The 25122-nt window shown below is 38.3% G+C and overlaps 6 protein-coding genes across 7 annotated transcripts in view; 4 read left to right on the top strand and 2 right to left on the bottom strand.

Moving 5' to 3' along the window:
• Positions 1-25122, top strand: part of LOC109004516 (probable disease resistance protein At4g27220) — a 963953-nt gene that overhangs the window by 539844 nt on the left and 398987 nt on the right. The gene's annotated exons all lie outside the window — the stretch shown is intronic.
• Positions 2311-15650, bottom strand: LOC108994262. Its single transcript, XM_035693300.1, has 6 exons — positions 14798-15650; positions 13684-13786; positions 10758-10813; positions 10140-10304; positions 2824-2937; positions 2311-2742 (listed from the first exon to the last, which is right to left on the bottom strand). The coding sequence occupies exons 1-6, from the start codon at positions 15503-15505 to the stop codon at positions 2650-2652; spliced, it is 1239 nt and encodes a 412-aa protein (XP_035549193.1). The 5' UTR covers positions 15506-15650; the 3' UTR covers positions 2311-2649.
• Positions 5437-6680, top strand: LOC109004011. The gene is made up of 2 exons (XM_018982382.2): positions 5437-6330; positions 6612-6680. The coding sequence occupies exons 1-2, from the start codon at positions 5868-5870 to the stop codon at positions 6647-6649; spliced, it is 501 nt and encodes a 166-aa protein (XP_018837927.2). The 5' UTR covers positions 5437-5867; the 3' UTR covers positions 6650-6680.
• On the top strand, positions 16183-19283 carry LOC108994271 (40S ribosomal protein S24-1-like). The gene is made up of 5 exons (XM_018969409.2): positions 16183-16385; positions 16893-16934; positions 17236-17406; positions 18718-18804; positions 18894-19283. The coding sequence occupies exons 1-5, from the start codon at positions 16314-16316 to the stop codon at positions 18933-18935; spliced, it is 414 nt and encodes a 137-aa protein (XP_018824954.2). The 5' UTR covers positions 16183-16313; the 3' UTR covers positions 18936-19283.
• On the bottom strand, positions 19527-20741 carry LOC108994270 (probable transcription factor At5g28040). The gene has a single exon (XM_035692858.1). The coding sequence runs from the start codon at positions 20739-20741 to the stop codon at positions 19527-19529; it is 1215 nt and encodes a 404-aa protein (XP_035548751.1).
• On the top strand, positions 22801-24519 carry LOC108994267 (probable transcription factor At3g04930). The gene has a single exon (XM_018969404.2). It carries the CDS (start codon positions 22996-22998, stop codon positions 24202-24204), a length of 1209 nt encoding a protein of 402 aa, XP_018824949.2. The 5' UTR covers positions 22801-22995; the 3' UTR covers positions 24205-24519.

The following is a 25122-nucleotide window of genomic DNA, read 5'->3' as shown; positions in this document are numbered from 1 at the left end:
GAGCTTTTGTATATTTCAGATAGTTCCAAAAACCAATTGAAGATGACTATATATAGTCCACCTACACACGACTGGCCTTGAAGGCCAGCCATTACACTGCAATTAATTTTGTAGACGTTGCAAGCTGCAACGGTATGTAACGTATGGCGTTAAGCCATCCGTTACAAGTCAAGTAGTGTTAATGCCATACGTTACTACAAGCTGAAAGGAGGGGGTCAGCCCACGTGGGCGCCCCTCCTGCCCTCCTGCTAACAATGAGAAAATCGATCTCACTCCTAATTGATCTTTGTAGAAATTTCATAAGGAGTTTATACCTAATTCCAAGTTAAATTAGGTGAAGACTCAATGTAGTTGAAAATCCCCTCCTCCTGGTTTCCTTAAATTAAAAGTTGATAGAGCTATGTTTTTCAATCAACATAAGGCACGAGTAGGGGTGATACTAAGAGATGAGAAATGTGAGGTCATTCTGGCTCTCAGTAAAGAGAGCATGAAATTGCAGAATCGGAAGCAGTTGAACTCTTAGCAATGTTTAGAGGTATCCAATTCTATATACAGAGGGGCATATCTCACATCATTATTGAGAGTGATTGCTTAATGATGATAAAGGAATTTCAAGAAGCAACAACAGATTCCTATTTAATCTTACATAATTCTAGTGAAGGAAACATATTGTTTAATGAAGATGTTTAGTATTTGTAAGATTCAACATGTTCATAGATTAGGCAATGAAGCCATATTTAAATGTTATTCAAAGTTGTTGAAAATCAACCACATAAATTAGATGCTGAAAAATGAAAATTTTGATATTTTTGGAAAATAATTAGACGGCCGGGGGTTGGTGTCCCATGCATGTTACGTTTCATCACATCCATTTTTTTTTTATTCATAATGGGACCCATACTAATGTATTATCAGTCCCCATGCACCCACCCTTCAATCTTCATATACTTGTTCGACTTCCAATCTCAAAGTACTTGACGGCCTCAAGTTCAAGGGGATATAATTTCCTATATATAAAAATTTGCAGTGATTAATTTGTCAGGTCTCTGGGCGGTATATAAAAAATGAGAAAAGATATTTATAACTGTGAATTGTGCAATCATCACGTAATCGCTTTGAAAAAAATAAATAAAATATGAGACCCACATGAAATAAATTAATTTTTAATAGTAGACCTCACTTTTTTTCAAAACAATTACACGGCATTTACGCATTTCACGGCTGTATATATTACTCTTAAAAAATTTGTAGAAAGAGAGCAAAAGGTGATGATCATAGTTTAAAAATGGTTAGATAAAATTAGTCTGGAAAATGAAGATTTCATTTGACCTTGATGATCACAGTCATGTAATGCCTGAAAGAGAGGCGATTGTTAGGTAAATACAGTTCCAAAATAAGTGAAAAGGTGAGGGCTTTAAAGAAATTTAGAAAACCAAAGGTGTCATGTCCTTATCATTCTCCTACTCGGATGCAACCCTTACCCACTAAACCACGCCATTTGCAAGTAGCCTGAATCTAAGCCCCAAGTATTCCAAAATATCAAGAACCTCATCCGCATGACATTAAACGCAAGCAGAATTGTTGGCCAGGCAAAATGCCCCTAGCTGATAGATACATTAGAAATACTAGAGCACCACCAACACAACACGTACCTTGACCCCGAAACTCAACTCGACACAACTCAACATTTAAAAGTTGACAATTTTGTCCCAACAAACTAGCGATCTAAACATGATATTAGGAGGGAGTTAATTAATAATACATTGCCAACAATGGGAAAAACTCATTTTCACCCCTAACTTTGATTTGTATTATGGACTTCAGGGGAAAAACTGATTTGGGCTTTGGCATGGAGACTATGTCAGAGCTAAAGTCGATGACTCCAATATAAAGGATCTGGTGAATTTCAATATAAATTAGCTTTATACTCCTACACCAACAGCACACACAGAATGTTCCACATGGGAAGGTCGATAAGTTTCAATCCAAATTCGAATCAATCATGAAAATGCAAAATTTCATGATGCACAACCTCCATCTGCTACCATTGGCTTGGATCATCCCCACAAGTACACCGAAACTTGCCAAAAGTACATCAAGGGTCCAACTCATGTTTTCGAACTCTATTTAAGCAAAACCATAAAAAAAAGGAAATGGAAAAAGGAAAAAGAACAGTTCCACAGAGGATGGATTCAGTGTGTCAATAGTTGTATATAATTACAATGAATATATTAATAAGATTCTGCCCAGCAATGGAGAAGGAAAATTGAGAGACATGAAATAGAGAAGGAAAATAATGATGCTCAGAAATAATATACATCTCTGTCAAGATTAAGAACATCATTCACGGTATATATTATAAAGTGAAAATACCAAAGTCCACCTTTACAACTCAAATGGATTGCAGAATGAACAATTGGGGGAAAGAAAGCTGAGGATTTAATGTAAAATACTAAATATACAGACCAGTTCCTAAAAGCTTACAAATTCAGTACATTAAGAAACTATCTTATCAAATATGAGATGAGACAAATATCATTTCTGTGGACTATAGACAATTTTTTCTTACTCAAATGTCATTTTAAATCCAATGAGCAGTTCAGTTCATACCTCTTCCTGCATGGGAAAAGGTAGTCCGTTGAAATACTATTACAGAGGCCTCAAAAGTGGATAATCTTCGAGAAGTTCCCGCTCCGACAAAGTGTCATTTTCATTCTGAGGGGTCCACAATACCTCAACCGCCTGCATGAAAACAAAAGAGATATCAGGCGCAAAAAATAAATAATATCAAAGTGATAATTGCAGAAATGTTCTCATTCTTACTAATATCTTGCTCGAAGGAATGGATCCAAGCTTTTGCAAGGCTTCTTTCAAGTCCCCACTACCATTGATGGCGGGCAGCTTATGTACTCCTTCAGCAGCCACCAAGATTGTTATCTGTCTAACAAAAACCTCATTATGTCACAGAAATGGCGAAAGGGAATTTTACATTTCTAATGCAATGATCCTTTGTCCTAGAAATAGGCCAATTGGTTATAGATATGCCATGATCAGAGAATATGCATATCAGGTTACCATATTAAAGCATGGCTGTCAAGCACTTCATGCAATTTGGGCATTAAATTTTTTAGAAGAAACAAATGCATTGAAAGAGCATAACATGCTATCACTTCCATAAGATTGCAACTGGTTAACTGAGAGCAAATGAACCCAGCTGTGAAGAGGCTGATTTATTATAAGTCTATAACAGGTCCTAGGAGCACTTGGATTGAGAAGCATAGACAAACCGGCTTTGGGGCCTCAAAGTCATAGATCGGGTAACCTAACACATTTACTATCAAAGGCATGCCAAGGAGGTCTCTCTTATCACAAGGATAATGGGAACAGCTAAAAAGACAAAAAGAAAAATACATGGTGGAAACCTTCCCTTGGAGCTCTGTTGCTATATCTGGCCCTCACAATCCCATAATATTCCCATAGGTCAGGTTTGTAGATTGGTCTATTATGATGTTTGGAAAAGGCATAGAAGCTTAACAAATGTCGAGATTGAATCATCTATGGTCCATTAACCTCTCAACAGGAAGACCTAAAGCGGTTGCTATCAGCCAAAAATTAATTTAAAATTCATTGTGTTCATTTTAATGGGGCACTTGGTGTGGCTCTAATGTCAGTAAAGTAAGCCCAACCTAGATTGACTCTACAATGATAACCCACCACCAGAAAAGAGTAGCGCCATATTTTCTCCATGATAAAAATTGAAACTTCTGAGACCTAACTACAAAAAGGCAAACCTACATCCTTCTATAGAGTAGCTGTGCTACTAAACATAGTTAAAAGTTTAGATTATCGTAACATAGTAGACCCAGTGTTGCTGAATTCAAAAATTACAAAAGGAATTTTGCCTCAGGTGCGCCTTTTCATGGAGGGTGATTTGTTCGATTTAGGTTCTCTTTTCTACACCAAAAATGCAGGTATGTGGATACAGCGAAAGAAAATGAAAATCATGCTGTCAGAAAATCAAAAACCAATCAAGATTGATTTCTTGGAGCTACTGTACTCTATAGAAAAATTTTCTAGAGGTCTTCTACGAATTAAAAAGTTTGAGGTTTGTCCTTTTTATGAGGTTTTTGGAGGATGTTTTGCTGATGGCCTTTAATGGGAAGAGTATCTGGAGTGTATAGATACCAAGAAAAGTAGCATTATTTGGATGGACAACTGTCTTTGGTAAGCAATTGGAAATTTGGGGAAAGGTGGAAAAATTATTGTGGATAAATGTTGCATGGGTGATCTTCTTTTACTTTGTGATATGGTTGTTACAGAGATACTTTTATATTACAGAGATACTTTTATAGAGATACTTTTATGCTTTCCATATCTAGATAGTATATCAGATAAATAGATAACGTGTACAGTAAATAGACTCTTCATATACCGTAAATAGACTTAACGTGTAAATAGCAGCTAACATGTATGGTAAAACCAGCAGCAATTAAGCGCTGGCTTCAATGCTCGGTTGTAACCCTTTTCTATATAAATGAAGGAAAACAGTAGAAAGAGGTATTCAGACCAATATTGACATGGTATCAGAGCCACTTACTCTGATTTCAGTCTCTGTAGTCTTAATCTTGGGTGTGCGATTTCCATCGCTATTTGTGAGAATTTTTTGAGTTGGGCTCTTCAATTTCTGGGCAAATTTTCTTTCGGCAATAGCTTCTTGTGGTTGTGTCGGCACCTTCAGAGAAGTCTCTTGTGGCTTTGTGTGGTGATTTCGCCACTTTCTGAATTGATTGGTGCCTATCGGCACTTTCTGAGCTACTTGTGGAGATTTTCGGCACTTTCTGAGTTGCTTTCTCAGAAAAGTGTTTTCTCATTCACTTGTTTTCTCATTCTCGGTTGGGAGTCGGAGCTGTCTGTGGTGTTTTCACTTGTGGGCTTGAGCATTTCTGTGGCAGACGGCAGTTTCTGTGGTGGTCGACTCCTTCTGTGGGTGGCTGTGTGGTGGTCGGCTACGTCTGTGGTGGTTTGTTGGTGCTTCTCGGCACTTTCTGGGTAGCTTCTGGTGGTCGGCTACGTCTTGTGGCGGTCCGAAAGTTTCTGGGTGTGGCTGTGTTGCAGTCGGGTCTCTCTTGCTGGTTTCCGTAAATTTCTGGGCAGCTGTTGAAGTATTTCTACTTCGTCCGTAAGGTATTCCTCTCCAACAACTGATTTTGGGCCCTTGTTTCGTGAAGTGCCTATTATTCTTGTGCCTTTGGTTCCTTTATTTTTAATCTGGGCATTTTATTTTGGGCCCCTCCTTGTTACCGTGACTTTGAGTTTGGCTTATTGTGATCATAATCTTACCACTTATTTGATCGACTACTTAAGCATATTTCTCTAAGTGCTTTTCATCATGTCTATTGAAAATACTATTGTTCGCTTTACTAGGAAAGAATTTTCCTACGTGGGAATTTCAGTTTAAGATGTTTTTAAAAGGAAAAGAATTATCAAATCATATTGATAATTCTACTGAAGTTCCCACTAATGAAAAAGAATTTGCTCAATGGGAGGTCAAGGATGCCAAGGTCATCTCTTGGTTATTGGGGACGATTGAGTCCCACCTTGTGACCAATCTTCGTTGTTTTACTACGGCTCAAGCTATGTGGGATTATCTTCACCGTATTTACCACCAAGATCATAGTGCTCGGAAGTTCCAATTAGAATTGGAAATTAGTACTTATAGTCAAGGCAATTTACCTATCGCACAATTTTATTCTGGTTTTATTAACCTTTGGTGCTAGTATTCTGCCATTATTCATGCTAAGGTTCCCACTACGGCACTCGCGGCTCTTCAAGCAGTTCATGCTGAGAGTCAACGCGATCAGTTTTTAATGAAGCTTCGACCCGAATTTGAGACCGTTCGAGCTGGTTTGTTGAACCGTAATCCGGTTCCTTCTTTGGATATTTGTTTGGGAGATTTGTTGCGGGAAGAACAACGATTATCCACTCAGATGGGTATGACTTCTGAGAAGATCTTTTCTGAGACTATGAATGTAGCTTATGCAGCACAAGGGAGAGGGAAGAACAAGTTGCAATGTTTCAGTTGCAAGGAATTTGGTCATATCGCTCGCAACTGTCCTAAGAAAGTTTGCAACTACTGCAAGAAAGAGGGTCATCTCATCAAAGATTGTCGAGTACGGCCTCAGAATCGCCAATCTCAAGCTTTTCAGGCGGCTGTACAGTCTTCTTCTTCATCTTCTGCGCCACCTACTGTAAGCTCTGATTCATCTGTTCTCACACCAGCAATGGTCCAACAGATGATTGTGTCTGCTTTTACGGCCTTAGGCCTGCAAGGTACGGGTACTAACTCAACTTCTTGGATTGTTGATTCGGGCGCTTCTAATCATATGACTGGTAATACGACGGGTCTCCATGGTGTTCGTAAGTATAGAGGCATGCAAAATATTCAGATTGCTGATGGCAGTACTCTTCCTATTACTGTTGTTGGTAATTTGGGCTCTTCATTTCGCAATGTTTTTGTCTCTCCTGGATTGTCTACCAATTTGATTTCTGTTGGACAATTGGTAGATAATAATTGTGATGTTCACTTTTCTCGTGGTGGTTGTCTTGTGCAGGATCAGGTGTCGGGGACGGTGATCGCGAAGGGGCCTAAAATAGGACGTTTATTTCCCTTACAGTTTTCTATTCCTAATGTTGTTTCTCTTGCTTGTACGACTACTGCCAATACTAATGAAGTTTGGCATAAGAAATTAGGTCATCCTAATTCTGTTGTCTTGACTCATCTTATGAAACATGGCTTTTTGGGCAATAAAGATTCATTTTCTTCTTCTCTTGTATATTTGGATTGTGTCACTTGTCGTCTTGGTAAAAGTAAAACTTTACCTTTTCCTGCACATGGTAGTCGTGCGTCTAACTGTTTTGAGATTGTGCATACTGACGTTTGGGGTGCGAGTCCTATTATTTCTCATGGTCAGTATCGTTATTTTGTGACGTTTATAGATGATTATAGTCGATTCACCTGGATATATTTTCTCTGTTCTAAAGCTGACGTGTTTTCTGTCTTTCAAAAATTTGTTGCGCTTGTTGAGACACAGTTCAGTACTTGTATCAAAACTTTACGCTCCGACTCAAGGGGAGAGTACATGTCTCATTCTTTTCAAAATTTTCTTCAGCAAAAGGGGATCATTTCTCAGCGTTCTTGTCCATATACTCCTCAACAAAATGGAGTCGCTGAGCGTAAAAATCATCATCTCTTAGATGTCGTTCGTACTTTATTGATTGATTTTTCTGTACCTTCTAAGTTTTGGGTAGAAGCTTTATCTACTGCTGTCTATTTGATCAATCGTTTGCCTACTACTACTTTAGATTATGATTCTCCATATTTTCGCTTATTTGGCATATCTCCTGAATATCAATCCTTTCATACCTTTGGGTGTGTTTGTTTTGTTCACCTGCCACCTGTTGAGCGTCACAAGCTTGCTGCACAGTCTGTCATGTGTGCCTTTATGGGATATAGTCCCACTCAGAAAGGATTTATTTGTTATGATGCTCATGCAAATAAATTCCGAATCTCACGGAATGTGATTTTCTTCGAAAATCAATATTTCTTTCAGTCTCAGGTTATTTCTAATCCTCCTATTACTCTTCTTCCCGCTTTTGATGATGTGTCTTCTTGTATTAAGCGATTTCAACCAGGTATGGTGTATCATCGACGTCTTACCCCTTCTTCAACGCCCCTTCCAGGCACTGATCCGTCACCTGATTCTACGATTCCTATACCTCGGCAGTCCACTCGGGTTACACATCCACCAGATAGGTATGGTTTTCCTCACACCTCGCTTACTGCCACTCTAGACACTATTTCTGTTCCTCACTCTTATACTCAGGCATCCACCCAAGCGTGTTGGCAGCAGGCCATGCAAGAGAAAATCCAAGCTCTTCAAGACAATCACACTTGGGACCTTATAAGTTGTCCCTCTGATGTCAAACCTATTGGTTGTAGATGGGTATACTCAGTCAAGTTTCGAGCTGATGGCTCACTGGACAGATATAAGGCCCGTCTCGTGGTTCTTGGGAACCGACAGGAGTATGGTATTGATTATGAAGAAACATTTGCACCTGTTGCAAAAATGACTACTGTGCGGACTATCTTGGCACTTGCTGCCTCACAAGGGTGGTTTCTTTGTCAGATGGATGTAAAGAATGCTTTTCTACCTGGAGATTTGAAGGAAGAAATCTATATGTCTCCACCTCCCGGCATGTTTGCCACACCTTCCTTAGAAGTTTGTCGGCTACGCCGATCCTTGTATGGACTGAAACAGGCTCCGCGTACATGGTTTGACAAATTTCGCTCTAACCTGCTTGCTTTTCACTTTACTCAGAGTCAGTTTGATTCCTCTCTTTTTCTTCGCAAGACTTCTGCAAGAATCGTATTGTTTCTCGTATATGTTGATGACATTGTGATCACTGGCTCCGATACTGAGTTAATTAAGCAATTACAACAGCATCTCAAGGCCTCTTTTCACATGAAAGATCTTGGTCCCCTACAATATTTTCTTGGCCTTGAGGTACAACTTACTCCAACTGGTATGTTGTTACACCAGCACAAATACACGGAGGATGTTATTTCATTGGGTGGTCTCCAATCGGGTAACTCTGTTTTTACTCCCTTGGAGGTAAATCTTAAGTTTCGTCAAGAAGAATGGGAGCTTCTATCAGATCCATCCTTGTATCGGCAGCTTGTTGGGAGTTTGAACTACTTGACAATTACTCGTCCTGACATTTCTTTTGCTGTACAGCAAGTTAGTCAATTTATGCAGGCTCCCCGACATCTTCATTTAGCTGCTGTTCGTCGCATTCTCCGATATCTGAAGGGCACCTCTACACGCAGATTGTTCTTCCCTAAAGAATCTTCCTTACAGTTGGTGGGATATAGTGATGCTGATTGGGCCGGATGTGCAGATACTCGTCGCTCTGTTACTGGCTGGTGCATGTTCTTAGGCAATGCACTCATTTCTTGTAAGAGTAAGAAGCAAGACAGAGTTTCCAAGTCCTCTACTGAGTCTGAGTATCGTGCTATGTCTTCCACATGCTCTGAGATCACATGGCTTCGTGGATTATTGGGTGAACTTGGTTTTCCTCAGCTACATCCCACTCCTCTTCATGCTGATAATACCAGTGCTATTCAGATCGCCGCTAATCCTGTCTTCCATGAGCGTACGAAACATATCGAAGTTGATTGCCATTCTATACGTGAATCCTTTGACAAACATGTGATTACACTCCCTCACATTTCCACTGAACGTCAAACTGCAGACATATTCACTAAGGGTAGGTTTGGGGCACAAGACAAAACACAAAATTTTCATCTCATCATTACACCTTTTTCAAATCTCCATACAAAATACAATAAACAATTCAAATCCCAATACAACTTTTTCAAATCTTAAAATAATAATAATATTAAAACATAATATTTTTAACTTCAAAACAAAACACAAAATTCTCATCTCACCCCCCAAACCTGCCCTAAAGCTCTTTCTCGGCATCGGCATCAGTTCTTGGTTGACAAATTGATGCTTCTTGATCCACCAGCATCAATTTGAGGGGGGATGTTACAGAGATACTTTTATATTACAGAGATACTTTTATAGAGATACTTTTATGCTTTCCATATCTAGATAGTATATCAGATAAATAGATAACGTGTACAGTAAATAGACTCTTCGTATACCGTAAATAGACTTAACATGTAAATAGCAGCTAACGTGTATGGTAAAACCAGCAGCAATTAAGCGCTGGCTTCAATGCTCGGTTGTAACCCTTTTCTATATAAATGAAGGAAAACAGTAGAAAGAGGTATTCAGACCAATATTGACAATGGTTAGGTAACTTTATTTAGGGTGCGCCGGGTGATGCATTGGACCATGATAGAGGTGTTTGTGTATAATAAATTATAATGCTCATGCATATGAAGATAGATGGGAGAAAACACCTTAGATGGGAATAAGGATTATCACAAATTATTTCATGCATGTAAATAAACTAAACCCATAAATGAATAGAAAATTACCACAAAACAATCCTTAACTGGAGTCTTTTTAAATACATTTTAATGAAACCCATCTAAAAGTTGACCTTACCACTATGTACTCATTGCTGAATCCATTAGATCTCTGACTGGCTGTGCTTTGCTTTTTAATGTTGTTCACATTGACAAGTGTTTCCTCATCAAATTTACCCCGTTCTTCAATAGAAAGTTGATTAAAGCGTTTCTCTCCATCCTCCATGCCCTTCTTTAAATCCACCTGCAAGAATGGCACAAGTATGCATGTTTCAACATTGCTGAGATCTAGTCAAACTAAATTGAAGAAAAAAAATAAAAAGAAAAGAAAAAAGATCGATAAAGATATGCGAAATCCAAAATGTCAAGATTTTTTTTTTTTTTTTTTATGAGTAAGAGAAAATCCAAAATGTCAAGATACACTACATAAATTGTTACTTATATACGTAAATCTACAAAAGTGAGGTTTTTTTAATTTAATCACTCAACAGGTCTAAAAAATTACCCATTGTCCTTGAGTGGTGTCTACGTGCTGTGTGTGACCATAACATACTAGTGTGCGTGTGACCATAACATACTAGTGTGCAACACTCCCCTGCCCCCTTCTTTCTCTCGCTTGTTTGTTAGAAAAGCATAGAACCTAAATGTGATTTTTTGGTTCAATAGATAAACTTCTACAAGATGGTTTGTAACTTACAGATGAATAACCTGAGATACAATAATCAGGATGCCGAAGCAAAGCTAGCGTTGTCTCTGCATCCAGAAGAAAGACAGCCAGAAATTTAAGATAATTAACAACCACCAAAATAACAAGAAAGCCCCGGCTTTTCATGTTTCATATGAGAAGTCTTAGATGAAGCAGTTCTAAGAAGACAAAATTATGACCAAAAACATATGCTATAAGAAGAAATATTAGTCTTTTATTTCCATCTTAAATGAGATGGGCTGATGATATGACAACACTAGACAAATTAAGAAGCAATACAATAAGTAGACACCACATGTTCTTGCCACCAAATCAAATACCTTGGGGCATGTTACGAATGATCAGAAAATCAGTCCCATATCTGGACAAGTCAACATTATGGTGATGACCATTCTTGAATCACTAAAAGGAATATTTTCATGATTTTGATGCCATTTGGAGAATTCTTTATCAGCAGATTCAGCACACTAGTGTGAATTAACATAAAATAATAGTATCTTGAGCTACAGCACATTCCCTAGACAGATATATATGTGAAACTTTTCTAAAGACACGTGCTGTCTCTACAGCATTCGAACTCACAGGATTGTTTATTTATTTGCATAATCCTTTGTACATTTCTGTCTAAATTGTCATTGTATTCAATAAACTTTTTCCACAATTTCTTTTTGATTGATAGGTGACTTTTTCCATAATTTCAACTCAATTTGTATCAATATCAGTAAAATAAAGCAACTCTCTCATCTAGATGAGGAAAAAATAAATTTTTTTAAGAAAGAATTTGGATTCCCACTCCAGTTGTCCTATGGCCCAAGGTTGATTTAAAGAGATTGCATTATCTCTTCAAGAAGACAGCCTTTCTTTTCAACTGTACCTTCGAGCTTCCCTTTTCTAAATTTATGACATTAGAAAACTTCCTTCATCTATTCCATAATCAGAAATTTTATTGATTAAAGGAAGAATATCACACACTCATTTTACAAGATCACCTCAGCCCAACTTATAGAAGAAATAACCTTGTCTTCAGAAAAACCCATCTTCATAACATTAAAGATTTTTTTAAGAGGATGAAAACCCATAGTTATATTGATAGTCCTATGGCAGAGTAGTGGCGACATCATAGGAATTAAAAAATTATGCAGAATAGAAACCCATATGCATTAGTCACTGTACAGCATACTCATGGTTGTCATATATGAGGAATCCCCACCCAATCTACAGAAAGTCACAAAACCTGTACTTTGCATGGGAGATCCACTCACTGAAAATAGTCTTCATCAGTTCCAACCTTGCTCAATCTCGATACCATTTGTAATGCCCCAATGGAAGGCCCAAACCACATGGCCTATACTCCAAAAAGGCTCGTCAATTCTACAATTAGAGCCCCATTGGAATCTTATAAAGAGCAAGAACTTCTCCTTCCCAAGCAATGTGGGATCTCATACACCACCTACCATTATCCTTATCATATGGGGTATCACAATCTACCCCCTTAAATTCCCAACGTTCTCGTCGAGCCAGTCCGTAGTAGGTAACATGACTCAAGTCCCACATTTCTGGTTAGCATAGACTCTGATACCATTTGTAACGCCTCAATGGAAGGCCCAAACCACATGACTTATACTTCAAAAAGACTAGTCAATGATACAATTGAAGCCCCATTGGAAACTTATAAAGATTCCCAAGCAATATGAGATCTCATACACCACCTACCTTTATCCTTATCATATGGGGTATTACAAACATTTCAAGTTAGGATAGGCTATGATATCATTCGTAACGCCCCAATGGAAGACCCAAACTATATGGCATATATTCCAAAAAGACTAGTCAATGATACAATTAGAGGCCCATTGGAATCTTATAAAGAGCAAGAACTTCTCATTCCCAAGCAATGTGAGATCTCATACACCACTTACACTTATCTTTATCATATGGAGTATCACAATCTAGTTAAAGAATCTACTAACATTAAAGATCTTTTTTTTAATAAGTAACATTAAAGAACCTATAAACAAAATAAAAAAGTGAGAGAGAGAGAACCTATAACTTCAACATTTGTAGTGATTAATTATTTCTTAAACTTAGGTAATCAATGGAAGTACTAAAGGATGCACTATACCTATTAAAACTTTAGATGATTAATTTCATTTTAAAATTGATGACAGTTGGTGCATTTTTGCAATTAACTATTTGAATTATTCTATATGATTCCCAATATTATCTTCCCTTCACCTTGTGCCTAGTGGCCCACAATTTACCCCACAGGAATTGGACATCACCTCACCTTCGGAATAGGGTTCGAATTTACGAATTTGCTTCTCTTTTCCCTTTTCCGCCCTCGGTATTTTTTTTATCAGTAAATACAGATTTTCTTGATGAGGAATAGGCAAAGTACATGGGACATATACAAGAGTAACACCTAGGCATGATTGCTAAGGAAACAACGAGTTCAAGAATATTCATTCCATTTGAATTTGGAATCTATTACAATCGACCAATAGAGTAAAGTGTTATAAAAGAAAACTCTAAGCTCATCCAATGAGTGCTCGTGATCATGGTAATTTAACTGATACACCTGCAAGATTACAACCTACCTCTCACTCAAAATCCTGATTTTAAGAGAGAGCGAGTCCCCATTTCAGGTATAACTTTTAGGCAACCAGGATTACATAAACAGAGCAATTCAGGAACAGAATAGATCCATGACTAACTTACCTGTCAGCAAAGTTCGTCGGAATAATTTTTTTCAGGCATCAAACATCACACACACACACACATATATTTTGATATGTAAGATCAAACATCACATTAAATTTGCCTAAGATGACCATATCCACTAGCTATTTGATGAAGAAAAGACGGCATTTCTTTTCATTAAATATGAATAACAAATATACTCATTTAGAAGCTCCACCTGTCAACACATAGCTCAAACCCCCAGAGCTAGATGTATCTGCAGTTTCAGCAATCCGATTAAGATCTCTTTGGAGTGACCGCCCCAAGCCCAACAATCCAACCTAAGAAAAGACAATAACGAGAAAAATTCCGAATTATTGCCATCATAACTTCAATAAAGATTTTAAGTGCATCATAACTCAAGTTATTACAAGCACGTTCTCTGCAATGACATGAAAACATATAACTTTTACTTCATAGGCAACCAAATGAACCAACTCTCTAAATCTGACCTCACAATATACAAGAATACTCGTTGTGAACTTTCATATTCTAATCTATATCCTTGACTTTTGCCCATTTTCCAAATTGTCAAGTACTCAACTTACAGGGGCCATAATCATTTCATTGGATATGATGTTACTATTATGGGGACCAATGTTCTATATTTTTCTGAGCATTTTTTTTTATCGGTAAAAAAAAACTATAGCCAACATTTTAGCATGCTGACTATAGAAACTTCAGGAATTCTCCAAGCCTTTCAACTCATACTCCATATGAGATTGCACTTATCAATACGTGATTTCTTGGCGCTCATTATGTGGCTTCATAGATCAGAAAACAGCTTTAATGTTAATTAATCCATCTCATAAAAATAAAAATAAATACGACTTAAACCCACCTATCCTGGCCCATCACAAACCAGCCTTACCCTCATCAAGAGAAAAGCAAAATGTAACAAGGTTAGCTAAAAAAACAACCCAAGCACGTATCAAGGGAAAAAAAAAAAAAAAAAGAGCTGCCTAACTAATCGCTGGTTTGTTTATACTGCTAGTGTTTGTGTTGTCAGAGATAACATACTAGCTTATGATTCAATTTGACCAGTTATTTTTTCTGTTTTTGAATGAGTAATCAAAATTTTATTAATGAAAACCAGAAGCATATCCCATGAACAAGGGACGTATACATATACAAAGGAGAAGATTTTATCTACCATTCAAATAAGACCAACAACTATGATGGTAAAAGTCAGCAATTATATAACCACTTTACATTAACGTTCTCACTAATGTAACAGAAATTACATCATTCAAATCCATGTCAATAAGAGCAAAATCGAATTTGCATAATACCTGAAGCTTCAACACACTTGTCTTCTCGGTAGCAGTAAGAACACCACCATCCGACCGATCCGAAAGAAACCCCGAAACCAAGACAAACGCCGCGAAACCCATTAGAATAAAAAAGAAACTCGACCCACCTCCCACTCCGACCCCGACAGCCGGCCCCAGGTAGAATCCGCCGCCGCCACCGCTAAAACCGAAAGGTGAAGGCGCGTAATACGGCACCGTGTAAGAATACCCCGGGCTCGACGTCTTCGGCACGGAATAACTCCTCGACGACGAAGAAGAGGATGAAGACCGCGAGGAAAACGACCTCCCACCCATTCGACCTCCAGAGGCCGCCAACGCCGAATTGGGATCGTACATTAATAGCAACCCCAACAGCACCGCGGCAATCGCGGGTTTTCTCAATGCCTTTATGATGTTATATACAGAATTTGCAACAATTTCAAACGGGTTCCGGCAGTTTTCATTATTAAGCGAGACAGAATTGTCAAAGTCCCGGTCAGTTAAATGCTTATTCTTGGCGACAAGGAAGCATTTAACGCTATATCTAGGGGAGCCTTGGAGCTTTAAATACAAGATTCCGCTGCCAAATTTAATGGGTCTGGTGAAGGAGGTGGTGCTGGTTGGGAGTAGATGAGGAGGGGGGAGCTGAAATGGGAAGGTTTGCTTCCATTTCAATGGGGTGGCTTCCACGAAGGAAGACGTGGCCATGGAGTTGGGGTCGGAGGATTGGATTTATGGGTTTTGGTGGGGAAAGAGAAGAAGGTTGGGGGATATTTTGTTTGGGATTTTGGTGCGGAAGAGAGCGAGGTGGGGTTGAGGAAATCTAGGCGGTGATTCATTCTGAAGAAACGGGCAATTCTCAGCCTCATCTCATCTGAAAAAACCCCCTTGATTTTATCACATTCATACTTTAAAATTTTTAAAATTTAATAACTTGTATATCCAAATCATTGTTATTTATGAATATATTAGTTAATTTAATTTATCTCAAGTGATTTTATAAGTTAATAATTTAAATCATAAGAGCTGTTTGGATATAAAAACGATTTCTTCTCATCTCATCATTATAATTTTTTTAAATTTTTATATAAAATATAATAAATAATATAATTTTTTTAAATATTAAAATAATAATATTATTATTATTAAAAATAATATTTTATTCAACTTTTAATTTTTATCTAAAATTATTTTATCTTATCTCACTGTACAAATAGAGCTATCACTTAAAATTTTTAATATTAAAAATAATTATATTACTTTAAAAAAGGCTATATTGCAAAGAGATTACCCAAGCCTGTGCTATAATGGGGCCAGCAGGCCCACTACAATAATGGAATTAGTTTCTTTCAAAACCCAGCCCAAAAAGCCTTTCTTAGCGTACCACTTGAAACCCTAGCGCTATATAAACCCTATTCTTTCTCTCTCTCCCTCTCAGCTGCCCAATTGCACTGTCCGTGTTTGTGCCTTCTTCGCCCCAGCGCTGTACTCGGCTCGCCGATCTTCAACTACCAACATGGCGGACAAGGCAGTGACCATCAGAACCAGGAAGTTCATGACCAACAGACTCCTCTCCAGAAAGCAATTTGTGAGTTTCCCACTTCACTTTCTATTACCTTTTCCTTCGTTTTCCCGGTAGCCATACAACGGAATAGATCTTGCTTTCGTATTTACTTCGGTGCATAACTTAGCTTTTGTGGTTTTAGTGTTTAATGGGTCCTTATGGATGCGAAATTTAAGAGAGAGGCTTTTAAAGGAAAGAAAGCGCTAGTGCAATCTCGGCTGCAAAGGTTTACTGTGAGAAGTATTAGTAAGACTTATATATTCAATTCTTATTGTTGTGAGGTTATAAGAAACGAGAAGTGTTATCCACCAATTACCCATGCTTGAAAGTCGGTGTAGAATTTAGATTGATTGCGTAAGAATAGTTGGCAAGGTTGTGAGAGGCTTATATTGATCGTTGTTAGCTTTGTTTGTCTGCTATCAAATGTTGTACTAAGAGATCAAGATTTGAAAGTTGTATATTTTCTTGTGCTCCTTGTTTAACCAGGTAGGAGTTGAAAGTCCTGTTTATATTGTTGTCTTTTTGTTGCAGGTAATTGATCTTCTTCATCCAGGGAGACCCAATGTTTCCAAGGTAAATCCCAAGTCGAGTACATTTGCTTTATCCATTGTTTTTGTCGTTATGAAGTGGATTTTTTTTTTACAATTTGGTGGCTAACAAAATAATGGGAATTTTGATAGTGTACTATTTTTCTGGAATTCAAGCACGTTCAGAACTTGTATATGTTATACCATATAGTTTTATGTCCTGGTTTGTCGGGTTTGACGTTTGTCTGCAGTAAAAATGTGAAAACGTATTTAAATTTTAATATTTTAAAAGCAACTAAAGTGGCCACTTTGGTTAATGTACTGTTTTCATTTTGTCTTATACAAAGGCTGAGCTGAAGGAGAAGCTGTCAAGGATGTATGAAGTAAAAGACCCAAACTCGATCTTTGTTTTCAAGTTCCGGACTCACTTTGGAGGTGGAAAATCAACTGGTTTTGGTTTGATTTATGATTCCGTTGAGAATGCAAAAAAATATGAACCCAAGTACAGGCTCATCAGGGTAATATTGCATGACCTATTCTCTTTGCAGAATTTTTGAGCTAGTTTACAGATGGGTGCATCTTGTATATCATAAATACGCATGTATATTTTTTTCATAAGGATAATAATTATTCATATAACATGTGACATTAATATTTATTGGATAAGAATCATTAATATTCTCAAGTTCGTTTCTAGCATAACATGTAACATTGGGAAATTGTTTCGGTTCCATTTTCTCCAGCTTGCTTTCATCTTTTTTCTGCTTGCTGTATAATGCTTTTCTCTTTACAAGGCATCTCGCTTTGAGACCTAATTAGGTGATGCTTAATACTCGCTTTTAAGTAGCCAGTTTGCACCTAGGTGCTTCTCATGTTCCTGACTTACAATAGGTGCTTTTATTCGTCGAAGTTATATGTTGCATCACCCAGTTCGCACTGATTTTTTCTTTTCCTTCAATTTGTTATGATTGAGATCCACGCTAGTGACAATTCTCAAAGTAATACTTAAGTAAACTTTTGGAATCTCTGGGAAACCAAGTTTACGTTACGAAGGATGCATAGAGTTGTGTGTGAATAATAGGTGGTAAAGAGTGATGGTATGAGTATTTATCAGTGTATTTGATATAAGCATGGGTATCCTATGATGTTGCTCTGGCCAAAACAAAGACATTAAATCTGCTTATAAAAAAGTAGACTTAGAATGCTTTTTTATTTGGCTACTTGGTGGAGTTGTGTGTGAATAATAGGTGGTAAAGAGGGATGGTATGAGTATTTATCGGTGTATTTGATATAAGCATGGGTAGCCTATGATGTTGCTGTGGCCAAAACAGAGACATTAAATGTGCTTATAAAAAAGTACACTTACAATGCATTTTTATTTGGCTACCTGGTGGTCTGGGTGTATGGCCTTCATGATCTTAACTTGGCCAATATGTCTTAATCCAATTGACAGTGCTACTCATGGAAATTGATTTGATCCACTCAACTCTAAGTCCTTATGTCCCAATGCTTAGCAGCAACTTTGGACTTCAAGGAGATGCCTATAAATCTAGGAGACAATTCTAATGTACTTCAAATTGGAAATATCATCTTAAAGTGATGGTGTTAAAATCTTGTTATAAAGTACCTCACTAAACATGTTCTTAATATGTGTCCTGAAAAGAGTGTAAATAGTATGTGACATTGTGAAGTTTTTCCAACATAATGTCTTGTTCCAGGAGTAAAAGCTTAAACGGATGTGTTGACCGAATTTCACTATTTTCAGGAATTTAATGGCAACTTCGTATTTTCTATCCATATACAATAATTTCTCTTTTTGGCCATGGCAGAATGGACTTGATACCAAGATAGAGAAGTCGAGAAAGCAGTTGAAGGAGAGGAAGAACAGGGCTAAGAAGATCCGTGGAGTAAAGAAGGTAAAGCTGATTGCTTGCATTTTTGTTTTTTGTTTTGGTGATTCTTGATGGTAATGCACTTAATGTTGGTTTGTGCCATTTCTCTGCAGACAAAGGCTTCAGATGCTGCCAAGGGTGGAAAGAAGAAATGAGTTTTCATGGGTTTTGTGTTGATCTTAAAGATTGATTTTCAGCAGTGGTTTTCCTTCAATAGTGATATCTTCTAGTCAGTTTTTTTGAAAATGAAAGCTCTTGGTTCTAGTGTTAAATGTTTTTGTTTTCTGATGTTTCGTTCTAGTGTTCGACTGTGAGTAATTCGTGAAGCAGATTTTGAAGTTTTGAGTAGCATCACATTCTAGTAAATTTGCATTACAATCGGATGTGGAATCCAAAGTCCATGTGGTTGGTCTTTTAGTGATGCATTTAGTTTTCCATGGTAAAATGAACCCATTTTTGTTCGGGTTTGAAATATTATAATCTAATCCCAAGTTTGGCACAGATATGCAATTTGGTAAAGTTGTCGGAGCAAAAGGCTGTCTTAGCATGCTGCTTTTGAGTTAAAATGACCTATCAAACATTGGCTTTGTTAACCGCTGTGTTGGTAGCTTGAGACAGGCATGTCTCTGAACAAAAACATACATAGTTCAATAAAGATCATTGAAATTGTAGAATCACCAGGCAAATCTCATGGAACATTAAAGTGAAAATTGAAGACCCAAGAGGTCTTCCAAAATCCTCCATGATCACTCTCTGATATTAGACTGCAACTCCTGCAAAGCTAACTTAATTTGATCTTGCACCAACTCCAACTGCTTCGAATACCTCTCCAACTCCAAAATTCGTTGCTCTCTCCCGTTCTCATCCATTTGTTCCTCACCCTGCAAACTCATGGTCGACTCCCCTTGAAGAGTACCACTCAACGGCATTGGACAAAATGCATTACTCAACAACTCCTTAAACCAGGGCGACAAACAACTCCCCACTGTATCCTCGATCAACCTCGTTGCATTACCGTTGTCAATATTGTTGTCGTCAACATCATCATTATTGTTGCCGTAGTTTCTACAATTTGATATCGAACGGTTCTTCGAAGCGTGGCCGGACTTTGTCCGCTTGCGCAGCCTCAAATCGTTCAAAACTTCATCATTCTCCACCTTGACATCGACAAGATTAAGATGATTAAGGGTAGTGGGACTCAGTTGATCAAGACCATCATCCAACGTATTCTCTTCGAGTACGCCAGGTTTGTCCATGCGCCTTGTATCGCCCCAAATCTTACGAGAAATTTCAAAAGCAGCCTGATCATGCGCGCTCTTGAAAGAAAACTCTTTGTCTGCATTGATTTTTTCAAGAGCGTTGCGGTACTTCCTCTTTAACCTTCGGAGCTTGTCCAAGAGCTGGTTCTTGTTGAAGCCTACCTGAAGCTTGGACCCGATTTGTTCATAGAATAATGCGGTGTCGTTGTGGTGTATAATATTCCCGCGACTCGTCGGGTGCTCGAGGTAGCCTTGCAAGAGCTGGATCTCGTCCTCGTTGGTCCAAAGCCGGTGCGATGGTCTCCGAGAGTCGTCAAGGTGCTTTTTTTCTTCTTGTGCGGCCAATAATATGTCGTCATCGTCCTCGTCGTAGTGATCAATGCGTCTCCGTTTTCGACTGTTGATGATCGTAGTCGTGATGGGAGGAGGGTGATCATGTATCAGGGCCTCGGTAGCAGGGACGGCAACAGTGACCGCAGCAGACGCGTCGGTGACAGCAATGCCCACCGGAATGGTATCACCATTTGTGGCAACGTCATCCAAGATGACGTCATTTTGCTCATCATTGTTTTCTGTTTCAGCCGAGATTATTACCTGATCATTGTCTTCGTGATCGTATCGGGAAGAAGTTGAGGAAGAATAAGAAGAGGAAGAGGATGAGGAGGAGGAGAACACGATCCAGTCGACAAATGAAGAGAGCATTTTGGTGCATTGCATCATTCCCAACGACGTTCCGGAGTTGCATATGAAAACGTACGTACGTTGTTGGTACGTACGAGCGTACTATTTTCGGAACTTGTCTTAAAAATTGAAGTCAGTTGTGGTTTCACTGGTTTGGAACCGAACATATATTTAAAGGTCGTTGAGATTTGCTATTTAGAGAAGGTTGGATTCTCGGACACACCCGCACACAAACTGCACACCGTTATTGGGCAAAAAAAATTTATATGCAATCACAAAAAAAATTTATATGGTGTCACTTTTTTTTATGTATTTTATTAACGTGTTTGATTATATTATTTTTTTAATATAAAATAACTGTTTTAGCCAATCTCATTTATTAACGTTTTGTTTCATACGCCTTTAAGTCAGGTTCCAATAATTTAGATCTTCAAAACTGAGCTTGTGAAAATAGAGAAGAGAAATATCAGAAGAAGTTGGCCTTGGAACGGAGGAGTCTTCGATGTCAAAATTAGTATAATATTTTAGAAGTTTGTAAATAACGAGAGTCTAAAGATCAAAGAGAGTTCCCCATACCTGAAAGTTGCTATTTATATCGGGAGTCTGGGAGGACAGATCGTGCTTGCCCTCTTGGAATCCACGTCATTTTTATTGTTCCTTTTGTCAAAGTCATTTAATGCGACGTGCCTCTACGACAACGTGATTAATGTGACATGTAGCTCGGGTAATAATGCCTTTAATATGGTATGATTTGCTGATTTGCTTACCTTGTTGGTGTCCTTGGTGATTCGTCAATGTCTCATTGTCAGAAGATCGAGAGTTCCCCTTACTTCCCGCCGGTTTATGTGGGCTGATACTCAAGGGCTGGGCGCTGTTCTAGGGACTTGCAAGACGGCGAGTCTCATCCCTGCAGCATGCTCTCTCATGGAGTTGTGTCTAAAGGGTCTACCCGTGGACCAAGTTGAAAAGTTTATTTATTCTGAGCTGTGCCTTCGTTTCCTATTCTCTTAGTTGCCCTTCTCAAGCCCACTAAAACAGAAAGGGAAAAAATTTCTTATAATATTAGTAGAGTGCGCAAGAAATACGTAAAAATGACTGTATGTAGCGGAATTCAAAAATTTATTTGTAAGGAGTTAAAATTTAAAATACGAACAATAATGTTAATAAATAAAAATTATAAAATTATAAAAACAGCCTTTATCGAAGTCTAGTCACTGACTCACTAGCATAATGAAAAATAAATAATCTGATAAAAATGTCGAATTTTAAAGTACTGTCATATTTTTTGACATAATCTTGCAGCTGACAAATATATGTATTCCAAAACAAACATGAAAGATAAAATAGTTAGGGTTGTTTTGAACCCAATAATTAAAAAGTATTGCTATAAGCTACATTCATATATTACTTTTATTTCAGTATGTAAAGTATGATATGATATTTATATCATCCTTTATTTTTAAAAAAAAAAATTCAAAAGTTCATGAGCAAGAACACCATCTATATCGGATCCATCCATCCTCCTTCAGCATACAAAATTGCCCTCAAGGTGACCCTTTTCTCCACTTCCAATTACTTGGAGATGATGTGAATTAATAATAAAAAAAAAAGGTTTGATCTTATTTTCTCACTCTATTATTTTTTTAGAAATTTTATTTTATATATTGAAAAAAAAAAATAAAACGAAGAAAATAAAGAAAAAACTATGCATCAGTTATTAGAAAAATTCTAGACATAAGTCTAACACTTTGTATATCAATTAAAAATATGTGATTTTATCATTTTATCCTTATATTTCTATGAAAGACGAGAATAAAAAAGTAAAATCACATATTTTTTAAGTGATGTATAAAATATAGAATTTCTGTGTAGCATGACTTCAGTTATTATTTATTTTTATATTCTATATTTATAATTTTTTTTATCATAAAGTATTAATATGTTTTTTTATAAAATATAACGATATTTTTTATAATATATAAAATGTGAAATAATGAAAAGCGAATGATAAAGAATTTTTCATATCTCTATATCTCTACACGCGGCATAGGCATCCAATCTCATACCCTCTCCAATGAAATCTCCGCCCGTTTCAACACTCCTCCAAATCAAACCCATTTTAAATTAAAAAATAATAAATAAATAAAAAGTCACCGCCCCCATCCCCTCCCGTCCCCTCCCTCTCTCGTCCCGTCCTAAACCTAACCTAACCTAACCTAACCTAACATAACCACCCCTCCAATCATTTACCCCCAACCCCTCCTCCCTCTCCAAGATGGCCTCTGAGCAAGACGACACCGTTTTCCCCGAAGAGGACCTCGACGACGAGTTATCCGATGGAGAAGAAGACGACGACGATGAGGACGATGAGGACGACGACGTCATCAACTCCGCCTCACCCTCCACTTCATCTCCCGCCGCCAACTCCGTCACCGTCGCCTTGCCGGCATCCTCTCTCCCTATTGGCGATCCCCCGATTGCCACCTCATCTATCGCCACCGCCGCCGCTGCCACCACCATGGTCACCCCTTCCCCCAAACGACATCCTACCGACCCCCAAGAGAAGAAGCCTCAGCCCCTCGACGACTCGCGCAGGTTATTCCAGCGACTTTGGACGGACGAGGACGAGATCGAGCTCCTCCAAGGCTTCCTCGACTATACGACATCGCGAGGATCCACCCACCACAACGACACCGCTTTGTTCTACGACCAGATCAAGTCCAAGCTCCAGCTCGACTTCAACAAGAACCAGCTTGTCGAGAAGCTTCGTCGTTTGAAGAAGAAGTACCGCAACGTCCTCGCAAAATCCAGTGCCGGAAAAGATGTCTCCTTCAAGAGCCCCCACGACCAGGCCACCTTCGAAATCTCCCGCAAGATTTGGAGGAACGACGACCACAACACCGGCAGATTCGCCGTCGATGATTCTGTTTTCGATGACGAAGATCCCAATGTTAAAACCCCCACTTTTAACTTCAACAATTACGAAGAAATCGGTGAGAAAAAGATGATTTCGACGCCGAGGTCGCGCAAGCGGCCCCGATCGCAGTCGCAATCGCAGTTGCAGCCGCAGCCGCAGCCGCAGCCGGTGTATCGGAGCGAAGAGAAACGCATTTCATCACAAGCTGATATCAAAGTTAATGGCAATGATAGTATTAATCAATCTAATTTGGGGGGTTTGATTGAGGAGACGGTGAGGAGTTGTTTGTCGCCGCTGTTTAAGGAGCTGTTAGGCAATGCGATGGGGGCTGGAGGGAGAGGAATTGGGTTTGGGTTTGGGGGTTTAGGAATGAATGCGATGGCGACGAATGTGATCCCATTGAGTTTCGCTGGTGGTGGAGGAGGAGGAGTAGGAGGGGAAGGGGTGGTGGATGAGAGGTGGAGAAAGCAGCAGATACTGGAGCTGGAGGTGTACTCGAAGCGATTGGAGCTAGTTCAGGATCAGATTCGAGCGGCTTTGGACGAGTTACGGTCGGTGGGACGATGATGGGGGAGTCAGTTGATTGAATTCTAATCTATGAGGATATTTAGTAAGTGGGGTTGGTTTTTCTTCTATTAGTTATTGAATATTTCTTGGTGTTCTTGATTGATAGCCGTAGCTGAGAGTTTTGCTCTTGGATTTTATACTTTTTTTTTTTTTTGTTGATTTTGATACAAAAGCTGTTGAATAATGATTCCTAATTGTTTAGGTCTCGATACTTTGTTCATAATAATCTTGTAGATAATGGTTTGATATGTAGATTGAAATGAACTCGGTAGAATAATTCAAGCATAGTGGTTGCCATCCTTCGTTTTTGGGCAAGATTGTTGTTCTGTGGTGTGAAATTTGGGGTTTTTGGGTCAAAGGTTTGCTTTTTATTTATTAGAATGATGAAATTTTATATTGTTTATTTATATTTTATAAACCACGAGATGGGCAGCAATTCAGATTTCAGGCCCTTAGTTTAATGTTTTTCTTTCAGAGCTGTATGTTGCTAATTTTATAGCTACCTGTGAAGTCCTATTCTGAGAACTCATCCATCATTTAGTGTATATCAAAACGAAGGGTTCATGTTGTGCAATGAATGAAAGGTTCGTTAAAAACCAGGTGAAGTGAATGACTCTTTATTCTGCGTGTGCTTTTGTGTGTGAGATAGAGAAAAAGAGAGAGGAAGTGGGAAGTAGAAACCATATTATTCTATTCTATTATAGGTTTTATTTTCTTCATGCAGCTCACACCTTAGGACCTGATGTAGGCTTGCATAAAAGTTCAACAGGACCTTATGTAGGCGAATCTATATATATAGATATATAAACTCAGAAGGATACGAACTTTCAAATTGGATAATTAGGTTTGGATGGGAGATTTATTTTGGGCTTGCACGATTCTGCTTGTGTGATTTGAAAAGCAGATCGACCTGATGAT

Source organism: Juglans regia, chromosome 8, assembly GCF_001411555.2.
Source record: "Juglans regia cultivar Chandler chromosome 8, Walnut 2.0, whole genome shotgun sequence".
Taxonomy (NCBI): Eukaryota; Viridiplantae; Streptophyta; class Magnoliopsida; order Fagales; family Juglandaceae; genus Juglans; species Juglans regia.
The sequence above is the reverse complement of the archived record's forward strand: the minus strand, read 5'-3'. Positions and strand labels throughout refer to the sequence as shown.